General features: G+C 36.1%; 1 protein-coding gene across 1 annotated transcript in view; it reads left to right on the forward strand.

Moving 5' to 3' along the window:
- The window catches only part of tp53bp1 (tumor protein p53 binding protein, 1), a 210140-nt gene that overhangs the window by 114824 nt on the left and 70349 nt on the right, over positions 1 to 24967 (forward strand). Inside the window, exons 15-17 of the mRNA XM_039771359.1 lie at positions 428 to 607; positions 17695 to 17886; positions 18386 to 18480. Coding sequence (XP_039627293.1) covers positions 428 to 607; positions 17695 to 17886; positions 18386 to 18480 — 467 coding nt within the window. The remainder of the gene's footprint in view (positions 1 to 427; positions 608 to 17694; positions 17887 to 18385; positions 18481 to 24967) is intronic.

Genomic DNA, 24967 nt, shown 5'->3' on the forward strand with positions numbered 1-24967 from the left:
TACAAGGGAATTCTTGTAGACATTAGCTTCAGTACCAAAGAGGTTTGAATTTGATGAGATTCTGGAGTTTAGTGATGCAATGGAAATTTTTGTGTACAATAGCATGCTTTAGAAGTAGGAAAACAAATTAATGACTCGTGTCACTGGTACAGTAGAAGCTACTTATTATGTTTAAAATATAAACAAATTATCCTTGTGTTGCATTTTAAATATTTTATACACTTTGTAAGAGGTTAGTTTTCCTGAATTATGCTTCTCTCTAAATAGTAGAATTTACGCAGTATAGCAATTACTGAGACTGTTAGGATAAAGTCAATTTTTAAAGTATGAAATATATTCTCATTGTTTTCTACAGTCTCCACATCCTTTGCTAAAGTTATTATCTTTAATAAAACATGCCTTCTTCCTCTCTTTTCCCTTTTTGTAGACAACCTTGTAGAAGGAAAACGAAAACGACGGTGCAACTTAATGAACAATAGTACTCCTAGCAGGACACCAGCAGAAAGTCCAAGAGGTTCCGGATGTAGCAGCAAGAGGAAACTTATGTGTTCTGAAGACGACCAGTCCCCTGCTAAGCGTGGACGAAAATCATCATTCCCCAAAAAAGGTATTAGCTTGTCTTTGTCATGACAGGAATCTGACATTTGATCACCCATATACATCCCAAAAAGTACTGACTGTTAAATTCTGCTTGTAAGACTTTTTAGCAGCTGTGTTAGTAAAGTAGACCATTTAACCCCAAAAGGGTTTAAGCAGAGTGCTTCATTATCACTTTATTTAAAGATACTCTTTAATGTTTGTTCTTTTGGTAAATGTTTGTAATAATTGTTCAGTTTTAAAAATGATCTTTAGAAGAATTTACTGCAGTTTATTTTATTGATGTGGTAATTTTCTTATACAGCCTACAACCTTTCACTCTTCTAAATCATTACAGGAACTAGAGAAACTGTTAAATTTGCAGCATTTGAACCTAGAGTTATTAGATACTTAAAATGATCAATTAAGGTAATATAATAAAAGATAAGATAAAATAATCATACAATCACTGAGCAAATTATTAGGAATACTGTACTAATTTTGGATAGGGCCTACTTTTCCTGTCAGAATAAGCCCCTGTTCTTGGCATGGATTCTGCAAGGTGTTGGAAACATTCCTTTGAGACACTGGTCACACTGTTGATGTGATTGCATCAGGCAATTTCTTCTGATTTGTTAGCTACCAATTCATGCAGCAAATCATCAATTCTGTCACATCCCAAAGGTATTCAGGTGATTCAGATCCGGTGACTCATGAAGGCCATTGAAGAACGCTGGTAGGGAATTCCAACCCTAACAGCTGTGTGCCTAAGCAGAAACCAGAGATTCATCAGACCAAGCTATGTTTTTACAGTCTTTAACTGTCTAGTTTTAGTGAGCCTGTGTCAACTGCAACTTCAGCTTTCTGTTCTTGGATGTCAAGAGTGGAACCTGATGCAGTCTTCTTTAGGCCTGGGTAAAAATACTTATTTTCCGATTAATCGTTATTTTTCATTTAAATGGTTCAATATCGAAGTTTCAAGATGGATCTTGTGAAACTCTGTCCTGCTCAATTACTATATGCAGATTTTTCAACAGAGTGTAATTGCAGACCGCAGTACCTATGAGGTCAGTCATTTAATGCCTCAACATCAGTCACAAAACACCAATCACATTAGACTATGGTGAAGATTAAGGTTGTGGGAGGGTTATCTTACTCAAGGGGCATTTTGGGACTGACGTTGTGGGCATTACTCCACAGTTAGACCCTTCTCAGATTTTTGCTGTCCGATCCAGTAGATTGTGCTAATGCACCTGTTAAGGCATTCTATGGAAAACACTTTGCTATCTCATATAAAATGGTGTGTCCACTTTAGCTGAAATTAGTGTCTTAGACACTTAAATCAGATGTGTGGACTTACTGTGAATTCAAACGGTGTGTCAGTCAAGGACAACTGGATAAAAGCAAATCCATATGTAAGATGTTCAATTCAGATATTAACTATTGTTGTAACACAACAAATTCGAGAAATCATTTATCCAACAAATTTGAGAAATCATTTATCCAAACATCACACATAAACGTAATTTCAGTTGACATCCAAACGAGTAGAGCCTAAACAATCTACACTGGAGATGGCGGTAAGCTCTAAGCTTCCGCTTAATTCACCTTGTTCCAAGAAAATAACAGAACTTTTATCAGTTTTTATCTGTAAAGATGAGACCCCACACTGTTGTTGAAAACATGGACTTTCGACAAATGATAAAGGTTTTTGAGCTGCAATATGCTGTACCAACCAGAAAGCAATTGAGTGAAGCTATTGTACCTAGACTTTATGAAGATCTTGAGCAAAGCATTGCCACATCTCTCAAGCTAGTGGAGAGATTGGCCCTAACTTATGACAGCTGGTGGATGTGTTCCAGGAAAGTGTGCTGCATGCTAGTCACACTGGGAGCAACTTCGCTGCTTATATACAGAGCTGCTGAGATGGCTCAGTGTGGTTCCAAAAACCTTTCTAGCATTTCCAACTTGCTGTTCCATTGCGTGACCACATCACTCACAAGTTTGTGTTTTGCCAAGTCCACTGAGCATTGCTTTTGTTAAAGCACTTGGCTAGCTGTACTGCTACGGTGGAAGAGGTTTGCAATGTGCCCCACCCAACAAAGCAAGTGGGCAGTTGGAATTTTCAGAGTAGCCTGCGATAAAAAAAACTAGATGCCTTTGTATTAAAACGAGAAGCCCTGCCCATAATGTATGTGGACTCTGATATGGCGATAGACATTTAGTTGAATTATGGTGAATTGATATGAAAAAGGTTTCTTTTTTTTAAATAGAAAAGGTTTTTTTTCCACATATTCCAAATACTCAATTCATTACTAATCAAGTATTTCTTCTTAAATGCTTATGCATATGTTATGAAGTCACTATGTAGACACCCTTAAAACAAAGTGTTACTGATATTTCTCACATTATGTTAATTTTCTCTGATACCAAGCACTTGTCTTCTGTTGAAGCCCATGTGCCTTTAAGGTTTAACATTCTGTGATGCTTTTCTGTTCACTAATGTGCATCAGAGTTGTTATCTTAGTTACCATAGTTGCCAACTGAAACAAGGGCTGCTGCAAATTTACTATTTTATAAACATTTAATCAATTATTTTATCAAGCAATTTTGTAATAATTTGTTATGTAGAATTTAAAAACATCAGAATATTAAAAAAATAAGTAAAATAACTCCCACAAGAAGACCAAGAATACAGCATTGTTATCAACAAAATGTTTAAGTCAGAAAAGCCCAAAAGTAAAAAATATTTTTGATTAATATTATCATAACTTGGTATCAGCAGTCCAACTTGAAACATGACCAAATAATTTGGGTTTTAGTTTTATCTACACCTCACTCTTACAATGGACGCATTTCGTAAGTATTTTTAAAACATCCATCTAGATTTAGAGATATGTTACTCATAGATATTGTGAATATAGCTGCTAGGCATACTTGGCATAAAGTGGCCTTAATAATGTTAGTAAAATGTGAATGATAGCAACTGAAATCATATTGCAGGAGATGGGCTTAACCCCGATGGGAAAACTGACATAAAATCAATATTTTATACTTTTGCATCCAAGCAGCATAAAAAAATTATGTAAAACTTTTTTTAAGCATTTTAATGAATTTATTAAAATCAAATAACATTCCATTTAAGCAAGTCAAGTTTAACAAAACTAGGTTCGAAACAAATCAATCCCTGCCCATGAGAAAGAGAGCTAGGCCAGCAGAGTAAAACTTTAAACTAGTAAAAATAAGTAAACAGATAAATTAATAAACTTAAATAGAATAAAAAGAGGGGAAAGAATCTGCTTCCTCAATTTAAATGCTTATTCTAAAATGTTATTGATTAAATCCTGCCAGGTTTTGGAAAGGTTTTGTGCAGATCTTTTAAGTGAGAGTTTGATTTTTTCCAATTTTATATACTTTATAACATCAGTTACCCACTGACTTAAAAGAGTTAGGATTTTTCCAATTGATCGAGATAAGTTTACGTGCCAATAGTGTAGTAAAGGCAATTACAGTTTGTTTGTCCTTCTCAACTTTAAACCCATCTGGAAGTACACTAAAGACAACTGTTAATGGAATAGGAGGGATTGTGACACCAATGCTGTCTGGAAGGCATTTAAAGATTTTGGTTAAACACAATGTTAATTTAGTGCACGCCCAAAACATATAGCCCAATGAGGCTCGAATTTGATTGCAACATTTACAGATTGCATTTTTCCATGAAAACTTTTTGGAGAATTTTAAACAAGACAGATGTGCTCGATATAATTTTAAGTTGAATAATTGTGTGCTTTGTGCTTATGAAGCTAGAGTGAATTCTGTACATTGCTACTTTCAACTCCTTTTCTGAGATATTGAGTGAGAGACGGGAGATGTTGTCCGACTCCTCAAGACTGATCAATATTTTGTTTCGGCATAGAGGTAGGTGGGAGGTAAGGAAAACTGAGCAGGTTTTGTTTAACAAACTTTCTAATTTGAAGGTAGTGAAAGAAATGTGTTGCTGGAAAGTTAAATTTGGAGTGTAATTGTTCATAGGGAGCAAACTTGTTGTCTATGTACAGATCTCTTAAGTGATTTAATCCTGAATGTTTTTCAGACATTAAAAACTGCGTAATTTTTTAGTGGGTGGAAAAAGGTGGTTCCTGTGCAGAGGTGCCACAGATAAAAGCTTCTCTATCTTAAAATACTTCCTGCATTGGTTTCTTATTCTGAGTGAGTGAAGCACAATTGGGTTGATAGCATATTGGCAATGACTTGTACTAATGGGAGTTCAAAGCAAGGAATATAAAGAAGTACTGCAGGATTTTATTTCTTTTGTGGACCAAGCCTTTGTATGTTCATCTGTTTGTGTCCAGGTTTTTATAGCCTGTATATTTTCTGCCCAGTAAAATTATTGAATATTAGGTAGAGCCATGTCACCTTCCACCTTAGGTCTTTATAGGGTCACCCTTTGGATATGTGGATGTTTTGAATTACAAAATAATGAGGTAATGGTTGAATCTAATTTCTTAAAAAAATATTTGTTGAGGTATATTGGAATGTTTTGAAATAGAAAATTAAGCTTAGGAAGAATATTCATCTTGACTATGTTAATTTTTCCAGCTAAAGTGAGATGAAGGGTAGACCATCTATGCAAGTCTGGCTTAAGTTTTTCCATGCAGACAACAAAATTTTGTTGATAAATATTGTGTTTGAGAGTTCCATGGAAAGAGCACACTTTTATTCAAATTAATTCTGAGACTAGAAATCTTTTGAAATTCTGTTAATGCTGTTATGACTGCAGGCACAATATATGGATGTGATATACAGGTATATAGTAATATATCATATGCATATAGAGAAATTTTCTGTTCAAGCCCTTCTTTGATAATCCCCTTTTATCTCCCAAGCATTTTGACAATGAACTGCCAGTGGCTCAATGGCGATTGCAAAAAGCAGTGTTGACAAGGGGCATCTTTGTGTAGCACCACGGTGTGGTTTAAAGTAGTCTGAATTAATGTTAATACAAACTGAAGCTTTTGGACTGGTATACAGTAGTTTGATCCATGCACAAATGTTTGGGCCAAACCCAAATTTCTCCAATGAAGTGAAAAGGTAGTCCATTTCAACCTTATCAAATGCATTTTCTGCATCCAACTATAAAAATATCTCCAGGGTGTTGGACTTTGTGGGTGAATATATTACATTAAACAGGCATCGAATATTGGAAGCTAAGTGACTGCATTTAATAAATCCAGTTTAGTCTTGTGATATTACCGAAGGAAGCACTTTCTCAATCCTTCTAGCTAGGAATTTGAAGAGTATCTTAACATCATTATTCAGAAGTGAAATTGATCTGTATGATGCACATTGTAATAAGTCCTTATTTTGCTTAGGAAAGACAGTAATTAATACTTGGCGAAAGGTTTGAGGTAGAATTTTATTGTTGCTAGCTTCTGTAAATGTTTCTAATAAAAGGGGAGCTAGTTTTTTATAAAATTTGGCAGGGTAGCCATCCGGGCTAGATGCCTTCCCTTTCTCTGAAGTGAGTTTATAGCATCTTGTAATTCTGACAGTGCCAGAGGATTATCCAGTTCCTCTACACTGAGAGTGTCTAGTTGTCATATCTGTAATGCATCCAGAAAAGCATGTTGTGTCTTGTCTTCTTTATACTCTGTAGAATTATGAGTTTGTCTGTGCTGGTGATTGCTAGGATTGCATTGCGAACTTCCTGATTGTGGATTTGTTGAGCTAAGATCTTATTAGCTTTCTCTCTATGTACATAGTAATGATGTCTTCATTTAAAAATGAGTTGTTCTGTTTCTTTAGTTGTCAAGAGGTTGAGTTCTGAATTCAGAGTCTGTTTTTTTCCTATGAAGTGCCTCATTTGGACACCTGGCGTGTTCTTGATCTGTTCTGGTTATTTCACTGATTAGCATCCGATACCATCTTGGTTTCCAATTTACTTCTGTGGGAAGGTTATGAAATAATCTGCCCTCTTAAGAAAGCCTTGGGGGTTTCCTGTATGTTAAATTTTTCAGTAACAGTTAACTGTTACACTGCTGAATTTGGTACAGCTTTGCACTTTGTTTTAAATGGGCAGTGACTGCTCATGCATTTTTACTGTTTGCTTAACTTCAGTTGTATGCTTTTGCCATCATCACATTTATACATTGTAGCTATGTATGACAAAGGTTTCCAAATGGCTTAAAAAATGGTTCAAATGCAGCTACCAGACAAACATTCCAGCACTAGTATTACTTGCGGTACATAAAAACTCTGCAGTCCAAGTGTTTTTGTTTTTAAAGATTTTAGTGAAATTCAAGGCAAACAATTCACACAAAAATTAGAGAAAAAAGTTGATAATACGTGTTAAAGAGAAAGGGGGAAAAGGGAAACTTATGATGTTCTCTTTAAATACATTAGGTTACATTTCTTCTGTTTATTGTTTGATGCAATATTCTATGCAAACGTCAAAAAATGATAGGCCATTAATGTCTATCTGTATAACCATTCATGTTTCTTTCTAGCTGTACAACTTTAATCTAAGAGCTATTTACACTCTCACACAGAGTTAAAATTATGAAAATTACATTTTCTGTAACATATAGGAGTTTAAACTTAATCTTCCATTATCTGTGTTAAGCCATATTATTTTCAATTTCAAGCAAAGCAGACTAAAGAAAAATTTACCATTAGAATTAACTGAAATGACTTGGCTCTTACTTTTCTGGGCCCTAAATATATATGCAGGGATTAGAGACAATTGCTACATTTTACTTGCTGAGAGCCAAAATGTACTGTATACTTAAACTGTAAGTACAGATTCAAACATAATATATAAGAAAATATTTACCTTTTCAATTTTTCTGGGTGACTTTCAGATTTACTGTCTTCAAGTTGAAATAGGAACTCCACAGTAGATCTCTTGTTATGGTGATGCTCTGACCCAGTCATTTAGCCATCTCAATTTGGCCCTTATTAAAGTCAATCAGATCCTTACACCTGTCCATTTTTTCAAATGTAAACAAATGACTTTCAGGAGTTGTTCTCTTGCTGCTTAATATATCCCACCCTTTGACAGGTACCATCATAATAGGATAATCAGTGTTTTTTACTTCACCTGTAAGTAGTTTTAATGCTGTGGCTGATTGGTATACATAATAAACCAGCATTTTGACTTGACTGATGGAAGTGGTAACTGTGCATCCCATAATTTAGATAGATAGATAGATAGATACTTTATTAATCCCAAGGGGAAATTCACATAATCCAGCAGCAGTATACTGATACAAAGAAACAATATTAAATTAAATAATAATAAAAATGAAAAGAATTAAAATAAAATTAATGTTCGCATTTACTCCCCCGGGTGGAATTGAAGAGTTGCATAGTGTGGGGGAGGAACGATTTCCTCAATCTGTCAGTGGAGCAGGACAGTGACAAAAGTCTGTCACTGAAGCTACTCCTCTGTCTGGAGATGACACTGTTAAGTGGATGCAGTGGATTATTCATGATTGACAGGAGTTTGCTTAGTGCCCGTCGCTCTGCCACAGATGTTAAACTGTCCAACTTTAATCCTACAATGGAGCCTGCCTTCTTAACAAGTTTGTCCAGGCGTGAGGCGTCTTTCATCTTTATAAGCGTGTGAATATGAAGTTGAACTTATTTAGAAGTTTACTAGCAGTTGGTAGTAAGGAGTATTTGAACTGGTTGCTTTCTGTCCTTGGACCAGTGGCCTAATGGCAATAACTGGAATTGAAAATGTAATGAGTGAGTCCTTTCTTCAAGAAAATACTCTGTTTTCCATAATACTTGCTTATCAAAAGGTATGTCAGATTTGACTGTTGAGACCTAATTTGTTTTGGAGCTAGTGTTACAAGTGAACCTCCATTTCGCAGAAAAAAAAGAAATCTTAAAATGTGAATTCCACCAATATAAAGATAAACTGTAATATGAATTTTGAACACGTAGGCACAATGTTCTTTGGGATTATTAGTAGAAACATTAATGGATATTAGAGATAAAGAGCTGTGCATACTAAGTTTGTGTACACTTGGTCCTAAAATAAAAGGGAATGAAAAAACATACTTGGAGGTGTAATGTGAAAGTGGCAAACAAAACAAATGTCCATCCATCCATCCATCCATCCATTTTCTAACCCGCTGAATCCGAATACAGGGTCACGGGGGTCTGCTGGAGCCAATCCCAGCCAACACAGGGCACAAGGCAGGAACCAATCCTGGGCAGGGTGCCAACCCACTGCAGACAAAACAAATGTGTTACTGGAAAAAGATGACATGGAAAACACAAAGACAAACCAATAGAAGAATGTGATTAAACATTAAACCAAAAGCAGGAAGTACTATTTATTATATCAGCATTGAGCTTGTGTAAAAGAGATGAGGAATTACATTTTAACCTGTGGAAGCTGTATGAGCTCTGTCTATAGTTGTAGTTTGTATTCATCTTTCCATTGATTAGTACTGATTTGTTATACAGTTTTGTTGAATAGACGTCTACCAACCAAAAAAATAAAAATGAGTAATTACTTTTACTCACCAAAAATTACATCTTTAGGAAGTCTTCTTTTGTCATGTTTTAAACAAATAGCTGCATCCCTTAATTTTTGTTTTTTTATTCAGTCTGTAGCGCTGGTGATGATGGCTTTTTCAAAAACAGAAGGCTGTGCATTTTAGATCTGTTGTCACATGTGGCATACACAGTAAAAGGAAGTGCACATTTTATAACCCCAATCAGGATTATAAAAGAAGCCTACACAATAGAAAGGGTAGATCAAAAACAGAGTATCAGATGAGAACAAAAAATAAAGAAAATAACGATAAGGAATGGAGAGAAGAGCAGACAAAAATAGTGGGTTAAAAATATCGGTTGTAAAATTTTCTTAAAGGTGAATAAAGGTCTAAAATAATTATCTTTGATTTTTGGCTTTACAGCAGTAAAACCTAAAATTTCAGTAAAGGTTTATATGAATGTATTTTCGTAATTAACTAAATGGAGTAGTTTCCTATCTTGTGTTAGTTTTATAATGTGCGGGTTTGGAAGTGTGTGACTTTAAACAGAAAAGTTTTATAACAGACTTTCTACAGTGTTGCTGTGCTGTCTTGCTGGATACAGATGTTGCATGGTGAGCAGAATTGCTGTAGGAAAACAGAAGAAGGCTTCAATCCCTAATGCTCTCTAGTTCAGTCCAAATATTCTTACTAAGCTGTGGTTCACCATCTAATTGGAGAACACTTGTCAGGCTTTTTCATTAAGAGCTAATAACCTTTTTTTAACATTCAGTCACACACAGTTCATCTTATACTTGGTTTATCGTGATTAAAGATGCATACTTAGTCATTGATTGGCAAAGCAAAGACTTTGTATGATGGAAGTAGTTTAGCAAGAATAATTGTTTGAACAGTATTTAACTGCCCACCTTGTCGCAGTACTATTACCTGGGGAATATTATGAATACCAGGATGTATTTAATAAAAGATCATCTTTACAGTTATCTCCACACGTCCATTTAATTATTACTAGAGTAGCCATTTCCTAAGATAAAGATATCGTTCTAAGCCAGAAGCTAAAGCTATGGAACAGTATATATTATACAGGAAGGTTTACAGAATGGATTTATAACACCTTCCAGTAGTCCAATTGTCTTTTTGTTTTAAGAATGGAAGATTATATCCCTAAATTGATTATTAGGAATGAAATCATATAAAAGTGAAAAAAAATTATAGGTGCTAGGTGGGTAGGTAGTTCTGTCAGTTGTGCAGGCAAGCAGTCAGTCAAATAACTAGATTAAAACTAAACACACTTTATTAATTGATTTCTGCTACTGGACTTCATGCAGCACACTCTATTCTTCTTGGCTATGTGACTGAGCCCTGCAAAGGATGTTGTCTGCCATGTTTGCTTCTTACCTTACACTCCCTGTAGCTGCAATAATCGCTGACTCCCTGTGGCCCTAAACTAAGCTGATTAAATTTATCCCAAAGCACATGGAAGATTAAATTAATACTTATAACTTTTGTTCTATTCTTTTCATTTGATTATGCACTACACTCATGCTTAAACCCCTTCCTCACTTGGTGGCATGAAATGCCCAGAGCACAAACACTGTTACAGAAAAAACACAATACTTCTGTGAAATAATGAATTTGAATGAATTGAACTGAGTTGAACAAGTTCTGAATATCTAATTGATAGAAAGAAAGAAAAAAAATATGCTCTGTGATCTTTTATATTGTTGGTTAATTTAATGTTTAAGCTTAATCGCCTTATCTATTATAATCTATGATTCTAAATTATTAGTTGTTACCTCTTTTCACCAGTGGCAATCAGCTTTTGTTACTTGTCCTTTTACACTTGCTGACCAAACAGACACTAGACTAATGTTACTCGATTATCTATACTAATAAAAGGCAAAACCCTCACTGACTGACTCACTCATCACTAATTCTCCAACTTCCCGTGTAGGTAGAAGGCTGAAATTTAGCAGGCTCATTCCTTACAGCTTACTTACAAACGTTGGGCAGGTTTCATTTCGAAATTCTACGCGTAATGGTCATAACTGGAACCTATTTAAATAATTGTTGACTTTATTTAATAAAAACAGTTCCGACAAAAGTGGTGCTATATCTTTGGAATAGTTTAACTTGTCAAAAATGTATGTGACAAAATTATTGTCATCCTTGAAAAATACAATAAATAAGATCTAATAAATTTGTACCTTTGTGGGAAAAATGTTTCTTGATATTGGTTTTAGTATCCAAGAACTGTTGTCTATAGCCATTTCATGTTTCAGTGGGGTATAAATATGAGGTAACACACAGGTAAAATCCTTTTGTCATCCAACAACATAAGTAAAACCAAAGAGCTCTCAACTCTGATAAGAAAGAGTCTTGAGCTGCATAGATTGGGAATTGGCTACCAGAATAGGCATTTAATTGAAATTACCAGTAGGCACAATCAAAGCCATGATACAGAAGTTTGAAAAGCATTGACCTGTTGATAATTTTCCAGGATTGTGACACCTCTGCATATTTCCCCCATGCACAGTGAGGAGGATGCTAAAAGAAACCTAAAGATAACAGTTTCACAACTGCAAAGTTCAGCTGAATTTTGGGGATTCACTGTTTTAAAGTCAACTGTGACACAACACCTCAATGACCAGAAGTTTTATGGACAAATGACATGAAAGAAGCCTCTCCTAAGTCCAAGACACAACTCCGAGTGTCTCGGCTTTGCCAAGCAATATTGGAGATCAATCTAGAATCGTGTTATGGTCAGATGAGACAAAAATTTAGCTTTTTGGCCTCACACACGAACATTTGGCAAAAAAAAGGGAAATGCATACAAAGCAGGGCACCTCATACCCATGGTAAAATATAGCTCCTTGATGCTTTGGGGCTGTTTTGCTGCCAGTGGTCCAAGAGTTCTTGTTAAGGTGAGTGGCATACTAACTACCGTTAAATACCAGAGCATGTTAGCCGAAAATATGGTTGCCTCTGCCAGAAGGCTGAAACTGACTTGGTTGGGTCTTCCAACAAGACAATAATCCTAAGCACACATGAAAATCAACAAATAAGTGGTTGCAGATTTGAACACAACTGAAAATCTGTGGTCTCATTTGGAGAGAGCAATTCAGAAGAGAGAACCAAAGAATCTCCATGTATTGTTTCTCATGGAAGAGTGGTCCAAGATCCCTCCACAAGTGTTCTCCAGCCTTGTTAATCACTATAGAAAGAGGCTGAGTGCTGTCATTCTCACCAGGGGAAGCTCAACAAAATGCTGCAGTTTGGGGTGTCAATATTTTTATAATCCGCCTTATTAAGAAAATTTGTGTTGCTAAATTAAAACTATATTTTGTTCCAAAAGTCTGTTTGACAATAAAAACAAGATGCTTACCCAGTTATTTGAGCACAAAGTATCACTCATATATGTTTCCTCTTTATATTAATGTTGGCAATTTTTCATGAAGGGGCCAGTATATCTGGAATTGACTGTATATGCATCTAGATAAAGCCAGACAAATTCCAAAAATGTTTAACTGTGAATCATTCTCTCTTATTAATGTGAATCATTCTCTCTTAAAATAAATATAGAAAATGATAGTTACTAATGGATTTTCAAAGGAAAAGAGAGTAGTCCCATTCTCTTATTGCATGTAATGCATTATACAACTGCTTGCATTATTTGTAGCACTTACCCTTTAGAAGATCCTTATCAAAGTATTCACACTGTGTGGCAGATACTCCTCACTGTTGTATGAAAACTATATAGTATAAAGGCTGCTTTTGTTCTACTCACAATATGTACATAATTTAAGTCATGATGTGGCAAATTGTTTTGAAGAAAATATTTCAAAGGTTTTACCTAAGATGGTGAAAGGCAAGTACCATGAATTATTTTGAAATACATAATCACAGGATGCAGTCAACCCAGAGAAAGGCAGGTGCTCTAGATCATTTTGAAACAATCACAGGTGATTGCAACACTACAAATGGCTGAATCTTGGAAACATTCTGAAACAGATGTTCTCCAAAGATGATATGTTCTATAATGGACAGCTTAAAATAGACTAAAGAAATTAATTAACTTGTAGTAAAAAAATAAGCCGGCTTTAATACCAATAATCAAAGAGACCACTCATCAAAGCCAAAATTCAAAACAAAAATTAGTCAAACTAACAAATGCAAATTTCAAAATACCTAAATCTTCAATAAGCTAATAAAGGTGAAAAGGTTATGCAAAAATTCCAGAAATGTGAAAAATAAAGTTAGCATGTAACTCGCTAAAGTAGAACAATGTATGTTAGATGTTCCTTAATTGCTAACAACAAAAGACCAAAAAACGACAGTGAAAAAATACAACAAAAAAAATGTAGAACTAAGAAGTAAAACACATGGGACTTATTTTGTGGCTGGTGGTGTTTGGTGGCAAGAGAACTTGGTCTGTGATCAGCCAAGAAGAACAGCAGTGACTACATAATTGCAATAGTCCTTCAGAGCTAAGCTTAGAAACAGGAGATCAAAAGATTCATAAATTGCTGGTACAAAACTGTTTGACCTTGTTGGTTCACATAAATCTTGAAGTCCATCCATCCATTCATTATCCAACCCGCTATATCCTAACTACAAGGTCACGGGGGTCTGCTGGAGCCAATCCCAGCCAACACAGGGCACAAGGCAGGAAACAAACCCTGGGCAGGGCGCCAACCCACCACAGTAAATCCTGAAGTTCAATAAGAAATATAGGAGTCAATACATCTGAAAAGACTGCAAGCCCCTAAAATATAACTTAAAAACACACTTTATCTGATGAACTTTATAGAGACAGGGACGCCACACCACAGTAGGGAATAACAGATGAAAAGCTGATCTCACCAGTTAAACAAGAAAATGGTGAATACATTTAAGTTGAAATTGAAACTGAAACTACCTATCTCAGACCTATTGCTTGTTTTTGGCTAAGATATAGGAGCTTCTTGTCAGCTTCTTGCATGTAAGAAGGTGCTTAAAATATGTTGCACCTCAAGAGAGCTGGAAAATTATTAAGATCTAGTGCAATTTTTTGGGGCAGGCCAAGCCAGCGTAAATCCTCAATGTTAAGCAGTAAAGTAATACAATATTACTTATGAATATAGGAGAATGTGCAGTAAATGTTGTTAATACATGTTTACCTGCAAATAATGGCTTAAAATATGCTTAAGTGTAGAATGCAAAAACACATTATTTGACCTCTGTCAGTTCTAGTGCAAAAACCTCATTAAAATGTCTTTTTTTTTTTTATATATGACTGTTTATTTAACTGAAATCTGCCAATCAGGACACAATTATGTACTCGGTTCGTGTGGGTAAAAATGGGGGTGGATTAGAAATGATTACTGCTGTAATTATACTTTTAACAATTTTACCTTTGGAAAAATTTCCTGCTTGGAGCATTTGGCTGTAGTTCTGAAAAGCTAACTACTCATTTTATTATTGACTTTTGCCTACCAAACCACACCTCCTTCATGCCTGAAATTAAGTTTTATTGTTGTTGTGCATTATAAACTGTGGTAAAATTCTTTTGATTGGTTACTTTAGTTCAGCTTAGCTCTGAGAGCAAAGCTTTGGAATTTCTTCAACTACTGAATTCCCTAAATTTTTATCAGCAAATTGCTGGCTCAACATACAGTATAATCTGGGTCATTGACTATAAATGGATATTCTGTTGTTAATATTTTTCGGCCATTATTGTATTTTTTGTTTGGCTTTTTTGGTTTAGTTGCATTGTGCTACTTAAATTCTTCATCTGCAGCCAAATTTGTTAATTTTATTAGAGACAAGCAAGTTGCTAAAAATGCTTTGCTGCACTCTTCATCTGTGTATTGGAAAGTGTGCTGAAAGTAAATTTAATTTGAAATGTACAATTAAAGCACATAGAGAAGGAATTGTGATTGCAAAAAAATAATAACTTGATCAAATCTTTAATTATTCTGATTACTATTCTCTGTAGTATAAATTCATTATTAAATTTTTACAATTAGATATTTAGCACTTTATTTGCCCTCAGGGTGGAATTTGGCTTTTTACAGAAGCTCTTTAAATAAATGCATAGTAAATAGGTCGATAAATAATTAAATAAAAAAATAAATATACAGAAACACTTTGGTCTGAACACACACCTGTATGACTGTAAAGTTAAAAATAAAAAGCAAAAAAACTTGTGACTTAGCTGACACAGTCCCAGCAAGGCATTATGCAGACATACAGGGAGTGCAGAATTATTAGGCAAGTTGTATTTTTGAGGATTAATTTTAATTTGGAACAAACACAGTGCTATCAGTCAATCCAAAATGTTGTTAAACCTGAAACCTGAATGTTTCACAACGGAAATGTGAGTGTAAACATCATCAGGGGAATACATATGTGCGCACAATTATTAGGCAACTATTAGTGTGCAGATTTATTATGCAACTAAAGGAAAAATGAAATTTTTCCCATCTCACTTGTTTATTTTCATCTGTTATAGTGAGAATAATAAACAAACACCACAAAATTTACAAATAAACATCTCTGACATTTAAAAAAAAATAAATCAATCAATCAATGACCAATATAGCCACCCTTCTTTCCAATAACAGTCATAAGCCTTTCCATTCATGGAGTCTGTCAGTTTCTTGATCTGTTGACGATCAGCTTTTTGTGGAGCAGTGACTACAGCCTCCCAGATACTCTTCAGAGAGGTGTATTGTTTTTCTCCCCCGTAAATCTAGCATTTAAGAAGTGCCCACAAGTTCTCGATAGGGTTTAGGTCAGATGAGGAAGGGGGGCCATGTCATTATTCCTTCATCTTTAAGGCCTTTACTTGCTGGCCACGCAGTGGAGAACTTCGATGCAAGTGATGGAGCATTGGCCTGCATAAAAATCATGGTCTTTTTCCTGTATCACTGTTTGAAGAAAGTGTCTTGAAAAACTGGCAGTAGGTTTGGGAGTTGATTTTGAGTTCATCTTCAATGCAAAAGGTCCAACTAGCTCATCTTTAAAAATACCAGCTCATACCAGTACCCCACCTCCACGTTGGAGTGGAGCTCTGTGCCCATTACTGATCCACAGGTCCATCCATCTGGTCCATCAAGAGTCACTCTCATCTCATCGGTCCATAAAACCTTTGAAAAAAATCTGTCTTCAGATATTTCTTGGCCCAGTTTTGACGTTTCAACTTATGTTTCTTGTTCAGTGGTGGTTGGGTTTCAGCCCTCCTTACCTTGGCCATGTCTTTGAGCACTGAACACCTTGTACTTCTGGGCACTCCAGGTAGGTTGCAGCTCTGGAATATGAAAGTACTGGAGGATAATGCGTTCCTGGTAGCTTCACGTTTGATTCTTCTCAAATCTTTGGCAGCTAATTTGCGTCTTTTGTTCTCAACACGTTTCTTGCGACCCTGTTGACTATTTGCAACAAAATGTTTGATGGTTCTGTGATCACACACCAATATCTTAGCAATTCCAAAAGTGCTGCATCCCTCTGAAAGACTTTTTACAATTTTTGACTTTTCAGAGTCAGTTAAATCTCTTTTTTGTCCCATTTTGCCTGAGGAAAACTAGCTGCCTAATAATTCTGCACACCTTGATATAGGGTGTTGATCTCCTTAGGCCACACCCTCCCTCATTACACAAATACACATCACCTGACGTGCTTAAATCCAATAAGCATTCAAGTTAATACAGCTTGGAGTTGGAATATACGCATTAAAAATGATGATATGGTCAAAATACTCACTTGCCTAATAATTGTGCACACAGTATATTGCTGTCTTTATAAAAGAGCCCCAGATAGTGTTTCTCGACACACACATCTGCTGAATAATTCATTGGCTGAAAGTACTCGGTGCTAGTGTGTCAAAGAAACAATGTGCCACATTGTTCATTATGGCAATCAGTTTTTTTTTTAATTCTGTCCTTCGCTACTACCTCAAATGGTCCAGAGCTTGTCCTATAACTGGGCTTGCCCTTTTACTTGGCAAGTTAATTCAGAAGACATCTCTTGAAATGATGTTATAGCCCAGCACAACACTGCATAAAAAAATTTCCACTGGCCATCACAGAATTTTAGAAGATATCACTTCCCACATTAACGGACCAGTCTCTTAAGGAAAAAAGAGCCAGTTCCTTGCTTTTGCTGATGTTAAGATGCGGACAATTCTTTTTGTATTGTGAAACAAACTTCTCCACCTGACGCCTATACTTTATCCTATAAGTGCGCAATCATCTAAGAGTTTCTGGAAGTATTATGTCGTGGTGTTGTATTTATCATCTGAGCTGTACAGAGTGAAGAGAAAAAGAGATAGGACTGTTGCTTGTGGTGTTCCAGTGTTGCTCACATCTGTATTAGAAACACAGTTATTGAGACTGTGGTCTGCCTGGCAAGTAACAGAATCCTAAAATTCAGATTTAAAATGATATGAAACCAGACATATTTATTTCCGGAAAAGTATAGTATCTTTTTTTGTTACTCAGTTTCAATTTACATAACCAAATGCTTTGTTATTTAAGACAGTAAAATTCTTCTTGACCTTGAGCTTGATCTTTCCGAATATTTTGAACCCTTAATGTTTTTTCCCCTCTTGTGTCTTCTTTTTTTATAGCTTGGCAACATGGAGAGATGCGTTCTACTTCAGAGAGTGGATGTGATCTGCCTCCCAACTCCTCGGATCTAATAGAAACATTTGGTCCACTTCCACAAAGCACTTCTCTCTTTCTTGGCTATGCTTTTCTGCTGACCACATCTTCAGAGAATGATCGAGAGACCAATCACCCAGGAGACAATAAGGAGGAAGGTCAGCTTTTGAGGATATTTTTTTTTTCCTTAGCTTGAAATCTTATAGATTCTAATCCTGTTTGATGGTATATAGGCATAGTATGTAACATTCAGTGCTACTGCCGATTTCACTATACATTTGCCACTTTCTATAATTGTTATCATAATTGGACTCGATAAAATACTTCATTAAGATTATCTTCACCTTGGTTTTGCACTCCAGAATCGGCAAGCTTCATATTTTTATGTTTTGTATATTGCTTTTATATATAAGGTTCCCCATTAACTGATGTATATGTACAGTACAATATTTAACACTATTTGCAGACAGATATAGGTCCCTGCTGTTAGAGGAGTGGTGCCAAATGGGCTCTGTTCTTAATACAATTTGGAAAAAAAGAGATTCACCTAAATAGTTTTCACTTTTTTGCTTATACTGAAAAATAAGGTTAAGAGGACTTTAAAGCATTTGTTTCTTATCCTGCTATACCCTGAGTCTTTAATGGTTTATTTAACAGAGTATGTGGAAACAGCTCCTTATAACAAGCAATACACAGAGAGACAACTGAGAGCAGGAGGAGGCTATGTCATGCTGGATGTCAGTGACAGCCAGGTAAGAATGTTAAGAGGTTGTTTTTTTTTTTTTTTTTGGGATCCACATTTTAAATGGATCAGTGAAACAAATATTCAGTTATACTTGGGCTCACATACCAGTTCAGTATGTCAGTCTACTCTGTCAGCACAATTGAGTTTTTATTTTTTTAAACATTTTATTGAATTTATTAAAAGAAAATAACATTCTGTACAAGCACGTCAAATTTTACCAAACTTAAGTTCAAATCAAATCAACCCCCTCCCATGAGAAAGAGAGTTAGGCTAACAGAGTAAAACTTTAGTAGTAGGAAAAATAAGGAAATACTGTAAATAGATAAATAAAGAATAATTAAAATAAATAAGGGACAAGAACCCATTTCCTCAATTTAAATGCTTATTCTCCTTTCAGTGAGAATTTGTTTTATCTAATTTCAAATAATATATAACATCAGTTACCCACTGACTTAAAAGAGGTGGGTTAGGATTCTCCCAGTTGAGCAAGATAAGTCATAAGTATGTGCCAATAGTGAAGTAAATGCAATTACAGTTTGTTTGTTCTTCTCCACCTTAAGTCCATCTAGAAGTACACCACACACAGCTGTTAATGGATTAGGAGAGATTGTAACACCAAGGCCTTCTGAAAGACATTTAATGATTTTGGTCCAAAATGATGATAATTTGGTGCAGGCCCAAAATATATGGCCCAATGAGGCTGGAACTTGATTGCAATGTTCACAGGTTGAACCTTGCCCTGGAAATATTGTGGGCAATTTTAAACAAGACAGATGTGTTCCATAGATGATTTTTAAGTTGAATAATTGTATACTTTGCACATATGGAGCTAGAGTGAATTCTGTGCATTGCTGCCTTCCACTCCTTTTCTGAAATGTTGAGTGAGAGATCCTTTTCGGACTATACTCTGGGATCTTTGAAAGGGAGGGATTTACAAAATGTTTTTGTATATTACAGAATTGCTGTTTGAATCCTTAAGACTGATCAGTATCTTTTCCAGAATAAAAGTAGGTGGGAGATGAGGAAAATTTGGGCAGGTTTTGTTTAGCAAAGTTTCTCGTTTGGAGGTAGTGAAAGAAATGTGTTGCTGGAAAGTAAAATTTGGAGTGTGATTGTTCTAGGATGCGAAGACATTGTCAATGTAGAGATCTCTAAGTAATTTAATCCTGAATGTTTTCCAGACATTAAAAAGTCTGTAGGATTTTATTTCTAGATCATAATCTATGTTCAGCTGTTTATGTCAATGTCCAGGTTTTTATAGCTTGTATATTTGCCACTGTAACAGACGGCCGGCAGCTCAACCCAGCTGGGACACCTCTGAGATGGAAGAATGGGGGAAGGCAGCGACTTGTAGACACTGCCTCCTCCAAAACGCTAGATGGTAGCTCCCCTAGAGTCTAGCGGTGCCCCGTATTCCCATTGTCAGCTTCTCAGCCCTGTTGGGCACCATAGGTGCTGCCAGGGGGAGCTGTGAAAGGACCTGGAAAGTCATGCTTCCCATATAGCGATGAGGACTTATGGGCTGATTAAAGAACTTTAATTCTCCGTCTGACCCGGAAGTGCTCGCAAGTCACGTTGATGGAAGTGCAGAAGCACTTCCGGGTCAAAGACTAAACAACTGCTGAAGTCCCAGCAAGTTAGCTAGAGTCAGGTGGAGGTGGACAAAGCATGCTGGGAGGTGTGGAGGAGAGAATTGTGTTTATAGTTATTGTGATTTACTTGCCTGTTTAGTGCGGTTGTGGTGCTTAGAGGGCACTATTCGAAGAAGAAACTAAATAAATACCTTCTTGGTGCATTTACCTGGTGTCCCGAGTGTGTGTCTGTTTGGTTTAAAGGGGCAAAAGTGTCATCTAGGATATTACACCGTCCAGTAATAAAATTGAAAGTTAGGTAGAGCCATGCCACCTTATGCCTTAGGTCTTTGTAGTATCACTGTTTAGGTATGTGGATGTTTTGAATTCCAAATAAATAAGATTATGATTGAATCTACTTTCTTAAAAAATGATTTATTGATGTACAGTGGAACCTCGGGTCAAGAACATCTTGGAACACGTACAAATCGGGTTACGACGAAAAAGTTCGCCAAACTTTTGCATCTGTTCACGACCATACACTCGGGTGACAAACAAGCCAGTTTCCCTTCTGGTTCGTATGTGCCGATGATTTCCGCACGTGTACAGTCTCTCCCTGTGCATTCGCCATGAACTGTTTGTGCTCTATTTCATTTCCCTTCCAGTTCGTACGCACCAGTGATTTATGCACGCGTTCAGTCTCTCCCTGTACAGTACATTGTTCTTGGTCAGACGAGCATCGCGCAGAGGGACTTTACCTTAAAACTGTAATGTCCTCTCCACCCAGTTCCTCCTCACTTCCTTCATGCCAGAACTCAACTCATACAAAGTTAGTTTTCTTGGTTGTTTATGGTTAGTTTTTGCATAAATTACGGATTTTTCAAATGTTCATTTTTTTCCCCTGTGTTTAAAACTCATTAAAAAAGTGTGTACAGTGAGTGGTTCGTAAGGCAATAGCGTGAATTCTTGCAATGTTAGTTTTCTCTGTTCAAGGTTTTCTCAGTGTTGTTCGATGTTTTTACATTTAGTTTACTATTACACTGTGCATTCTATGGTATAATCAACTATTTTTGTGCTTAAAAATCTTTAAAGCAAATATATTTTTAAAAGTTTGTACGGTCCGGAATGGATTAATTGTATTTACATACAATCCTATGGGGGAAATTACTTTTGGTCACGACCAAATTGGGTTGTGACCAGAGTTTTGGAACAAATTACGGTCGTGACCCAAGGTTCCACTGTATATTGGAATGCTTTGAATTAGAAAAAGAAGCTTAGGAAGGCTATTCATCAATGATTTTGTCTCTGTCAATATTGGTAATTGCTGGGATTGCATTGCAAACTTCCTGCTTGTGGATTTGTTGAGCTAAGATTTTATTAGCTTTCTCTCAGTGTTTGTAGTAATGATGTTTTGATTTAAAAATGAGTTATGTTTCTTTAGTTGAGAAGAGGTTTAGTTCTGTATGCAGAACCTGTCTTTTCCTATCAAGTGCCTCATTTGGATATATTCTGGTAATTTCATTGATTAGCTCTGATACCTTCTTGGTTTCCAATTTATTTTTGTGGGAAATATATGAAATAATCTGTCCTCTTAAGAAATCCTTCAAGGTTTCCTAGAGTATTCCTGCAGAGATCTTTGAGGATGTATTTGTCAAAAAATAATCGTTTTGCTTTGATCTTGTCTGCTAATAAAAGTGGGTTAATACAGAGCAGCTGCGAGATGAATATGTGGAGCATAGTGATTTAAGCTCCATGATTAAAAGGGGCATGGTCAGAGATAACAATACCATCATACTTACAAGATTTAATTGTAGGCAAGAAATTCTTACTTATAAAGAAATATTCAATTCTTGAGTAATAGTGTTGGGCTAGGTTTAGAAATCTCCAGGGGTCTGATGAGTTGTGATCGGTTACAAACTGTGTAATTGTTTTTGCAGTGTTAGATGTCATCGCCCCTGTGTCAGTAGGCTTATCTAGGTCTGGATTTAAACCTACAATTAAAGTCACCAGCCATTATACTTTTATGAGTGTTCATATTGGAAATGGATGCAAATATGTTGTGGATGAAGTCCCTATCATCCACATTGGGTGCGTAGATATTTATTAAAATCACTTTATAGTTAAATCAATTACCCATGATGATCACATATCACCCTTCAGGATCAGATACTACATCTGATACTACAAATGAGATTGTTTTATATATAAGAGTTCCCACATCTTTGGTTTTCTTTGTAAAGCTGGAATGTAATATTTGGCCGTCCAGTCTCTGTGCAGCTGAAACTGATCCTTGTGTAATAAGTGGGTCTCCTGTAAAAATTCTGTAATTGTGTTTTTGAACTTTTTACTGTATTTATTATTTGATGCTTCACAAAGTTAATTTAATATATTATATAAAAACTACTTATGAGGAGTATGTTTAACTATATCAGTTTTAGGCAATTTAAATTAAACATTCAGTTGGTCTCATCCGATGCGAGAGATGTACGTCTGAAGTGGAGCTCCACTAGCAGCGGTGTTATTTTTCATATTATTTGCTTATTATCCTGAGATATCCTGTATTTATTCAACCCGAGAGGGACTGCTACAGTATATGTAAGCACATATAAACATGGCTAACAAGAAGGGTGGTCCGAAAGAATTGAAAACTAAAGCTACACCCAAGCTAAGATAAGCAAGCCCTAGTTCAAGATACGACCTTTCAGAGACAGACCTAGATCAGATGGGCGAAAGTACAGACTCCTCGGGACCATGGTCCGCTACATCGTCGCCGGCTGAGAGCGAAAAGGGGAGCGAAGGTACGATCATGAATGCAGATCTCGATAGCTCGCCGATCGGAGAAGATCACCTGAAACTGGAAAAGGCCTTGCAGTCTGCGGCTTCAATTACTCCACGTGAGCCGGGAGTAGCGGGGACACCGGCTACAGTAGAGTCTGCTGCTTCATCTACGTTACAACAAAGCACAATTGAAATGTCTAAACTGCAGGTGATGTTCGCTGAGCTCATGCAAGATATAAAGAAAAGCGAGAAGGCTAATCAGAAAGCAAGGGTGAAGGCAAATGAAAAAATGAGACAGGAGTTGAAACAGGCAAATGAAAGCCTGCGACAGGAGATGCAACTTGAGCTGCGACAGGTGCTGGGTAAAATTGAACAGCACATTCAAGAAAACTCGATTAAACTGGGCATGCTTACTGACCAATTGGAGGATCTCAAGGAGACATTCACAACTCGGATTGAAATAGCCGAAAATTTAGCTGCCAGTGCCGAGGAAAAAGCAGTAAATGTCAGCTCCGAATGCAAAAAACTTAAGAGACAGACTGGCTGCTTTGGAAGATGGAATTGGAAGGTATAATGTCAGAGCTGAAGGTCTGCCTGAGAATCGAGAAAGTTCAAACCCTGTGAAATTCGCAGCTGAACTTTTTTTCTAAAATAGTCGGGGATGACTTTAAAGCAGAATCTGAGATAGCAGGGGCTTACCACGTACGCGGATCAAACACCGTTAGACCCAGATCTTTTATAATTCGTTTTGAAAGGCGGTATCTGTTTATGTTGTATTGTGCTTAATTACTTTGTCTTTTTTCTTTTTTTTTCTCTTTTTTTTTTATTAGATAATTATTTCACCTCTACCCTAAACGAGACTGTTTAATATCATACCTTTTGTTTATTGTTATTGCTACTACTGAGTTAAGAGTTATTATGCTTATTCAGGACACATTTTTAACACCATCCCCCGGGTTTATTATCTGGGTGTATCCTCTTAATGCACTAAGATTGCTGAAGACTATTATATATATTTTAAGTGCAAAATTCTTTTTTTTTTTTTTTTTTTTTTAAGACTATATTGGTAATAGATATCTCTATCTTTTAACTCTAAAATGCCGCTGCATGGGGGCTTGTTTTGCTTTGGACGTGCTCTGTCTCTTGGTATGTCAGAGTACTGGGACTGTGTGAAGTGGGCTTTAACCTCACTTGGAGAGGCAAAAAGGGAGGGTTGGGGGTCAAGGGGCGGGGAGAGAAAGAGAACAGGCTTGATCTATACCTAATCTATCCTCTTAATCTTTATAATTATAACTATCAACGTAATAATAAGCTGCATGGCAACAACTCTAGGGGAAATAGGAAATTAAGGCCGAAGCTGTCTCACTTCCAGTTAAGACTATAAAATGACATCAAAAACTCAGAGTCAGTGTCTCCATGATGGGACAGTTAATTTCGTAAGCTGGAATGTTAAAGGCCTGAATCACGAATTGAAGAGAAAGAAAGTACTCTCTAACCTAACAGGTTTAAATGCTAAAATACTATTTTTACAGGAGACCCATTTACTAAGCAAGAATCAGTTCCGGCTGCAAAAAGACTGGACTGGCCTAATATTCCATTCTAGTTTTATGAAGAAAACTAGAGGTGTGGGAATTCTCATACATAGAACAGTACCATTTGTAGCATCAGATGTAGTATTGGATCCTGAAGGGAGATATGTAATGGTCATGGGAGACTTATCTAACTGTAAAATGATCTTGATAAATGTTTATGCACCTAATGTTGATGATAAGGAATTTATACAAAATTTATTTGCATCCATTCCCAATCTGAACACTCATAAAGTTATAATGGCTGGGGACTTTAATTGTGTTCTAAATCCACTTTTAGATAGGACTTCTTCCACAGGGGGAACGGCATCTAACACCGCAAAGTTAATTACAAAGTTTATAACTGACTAGCAAAATACCCGCGCTTCGCAGCGGAGAAGTAGTGTGTTAAAGAAGTAATGAAAAAGAAAAGGAAACATTTTAATAATAACGTAACATGATTGACAGTGTCATTGTCATGAGTGTTGCTGTCATATATATATATGTGTATATGCATATATATGTGTGTGTGTGTGTGTGTATATATATATATATATATATATATATATATATATAT

This window comes from Polypterus senegalus, chromosome 12 (assembly GCF_016835505.1).
Source record: "Polypterus senegalus isolate Bchr_013 chromosome 12, ASM1683550v1, whole genome shotgun sequence".
NCBI classification, from domain to species: Eukaryota; Metazoa; Chordata; class Cladistia; order Polypteriformes; family Polypteridae; genus Polypterus; species Polypterus senegalus.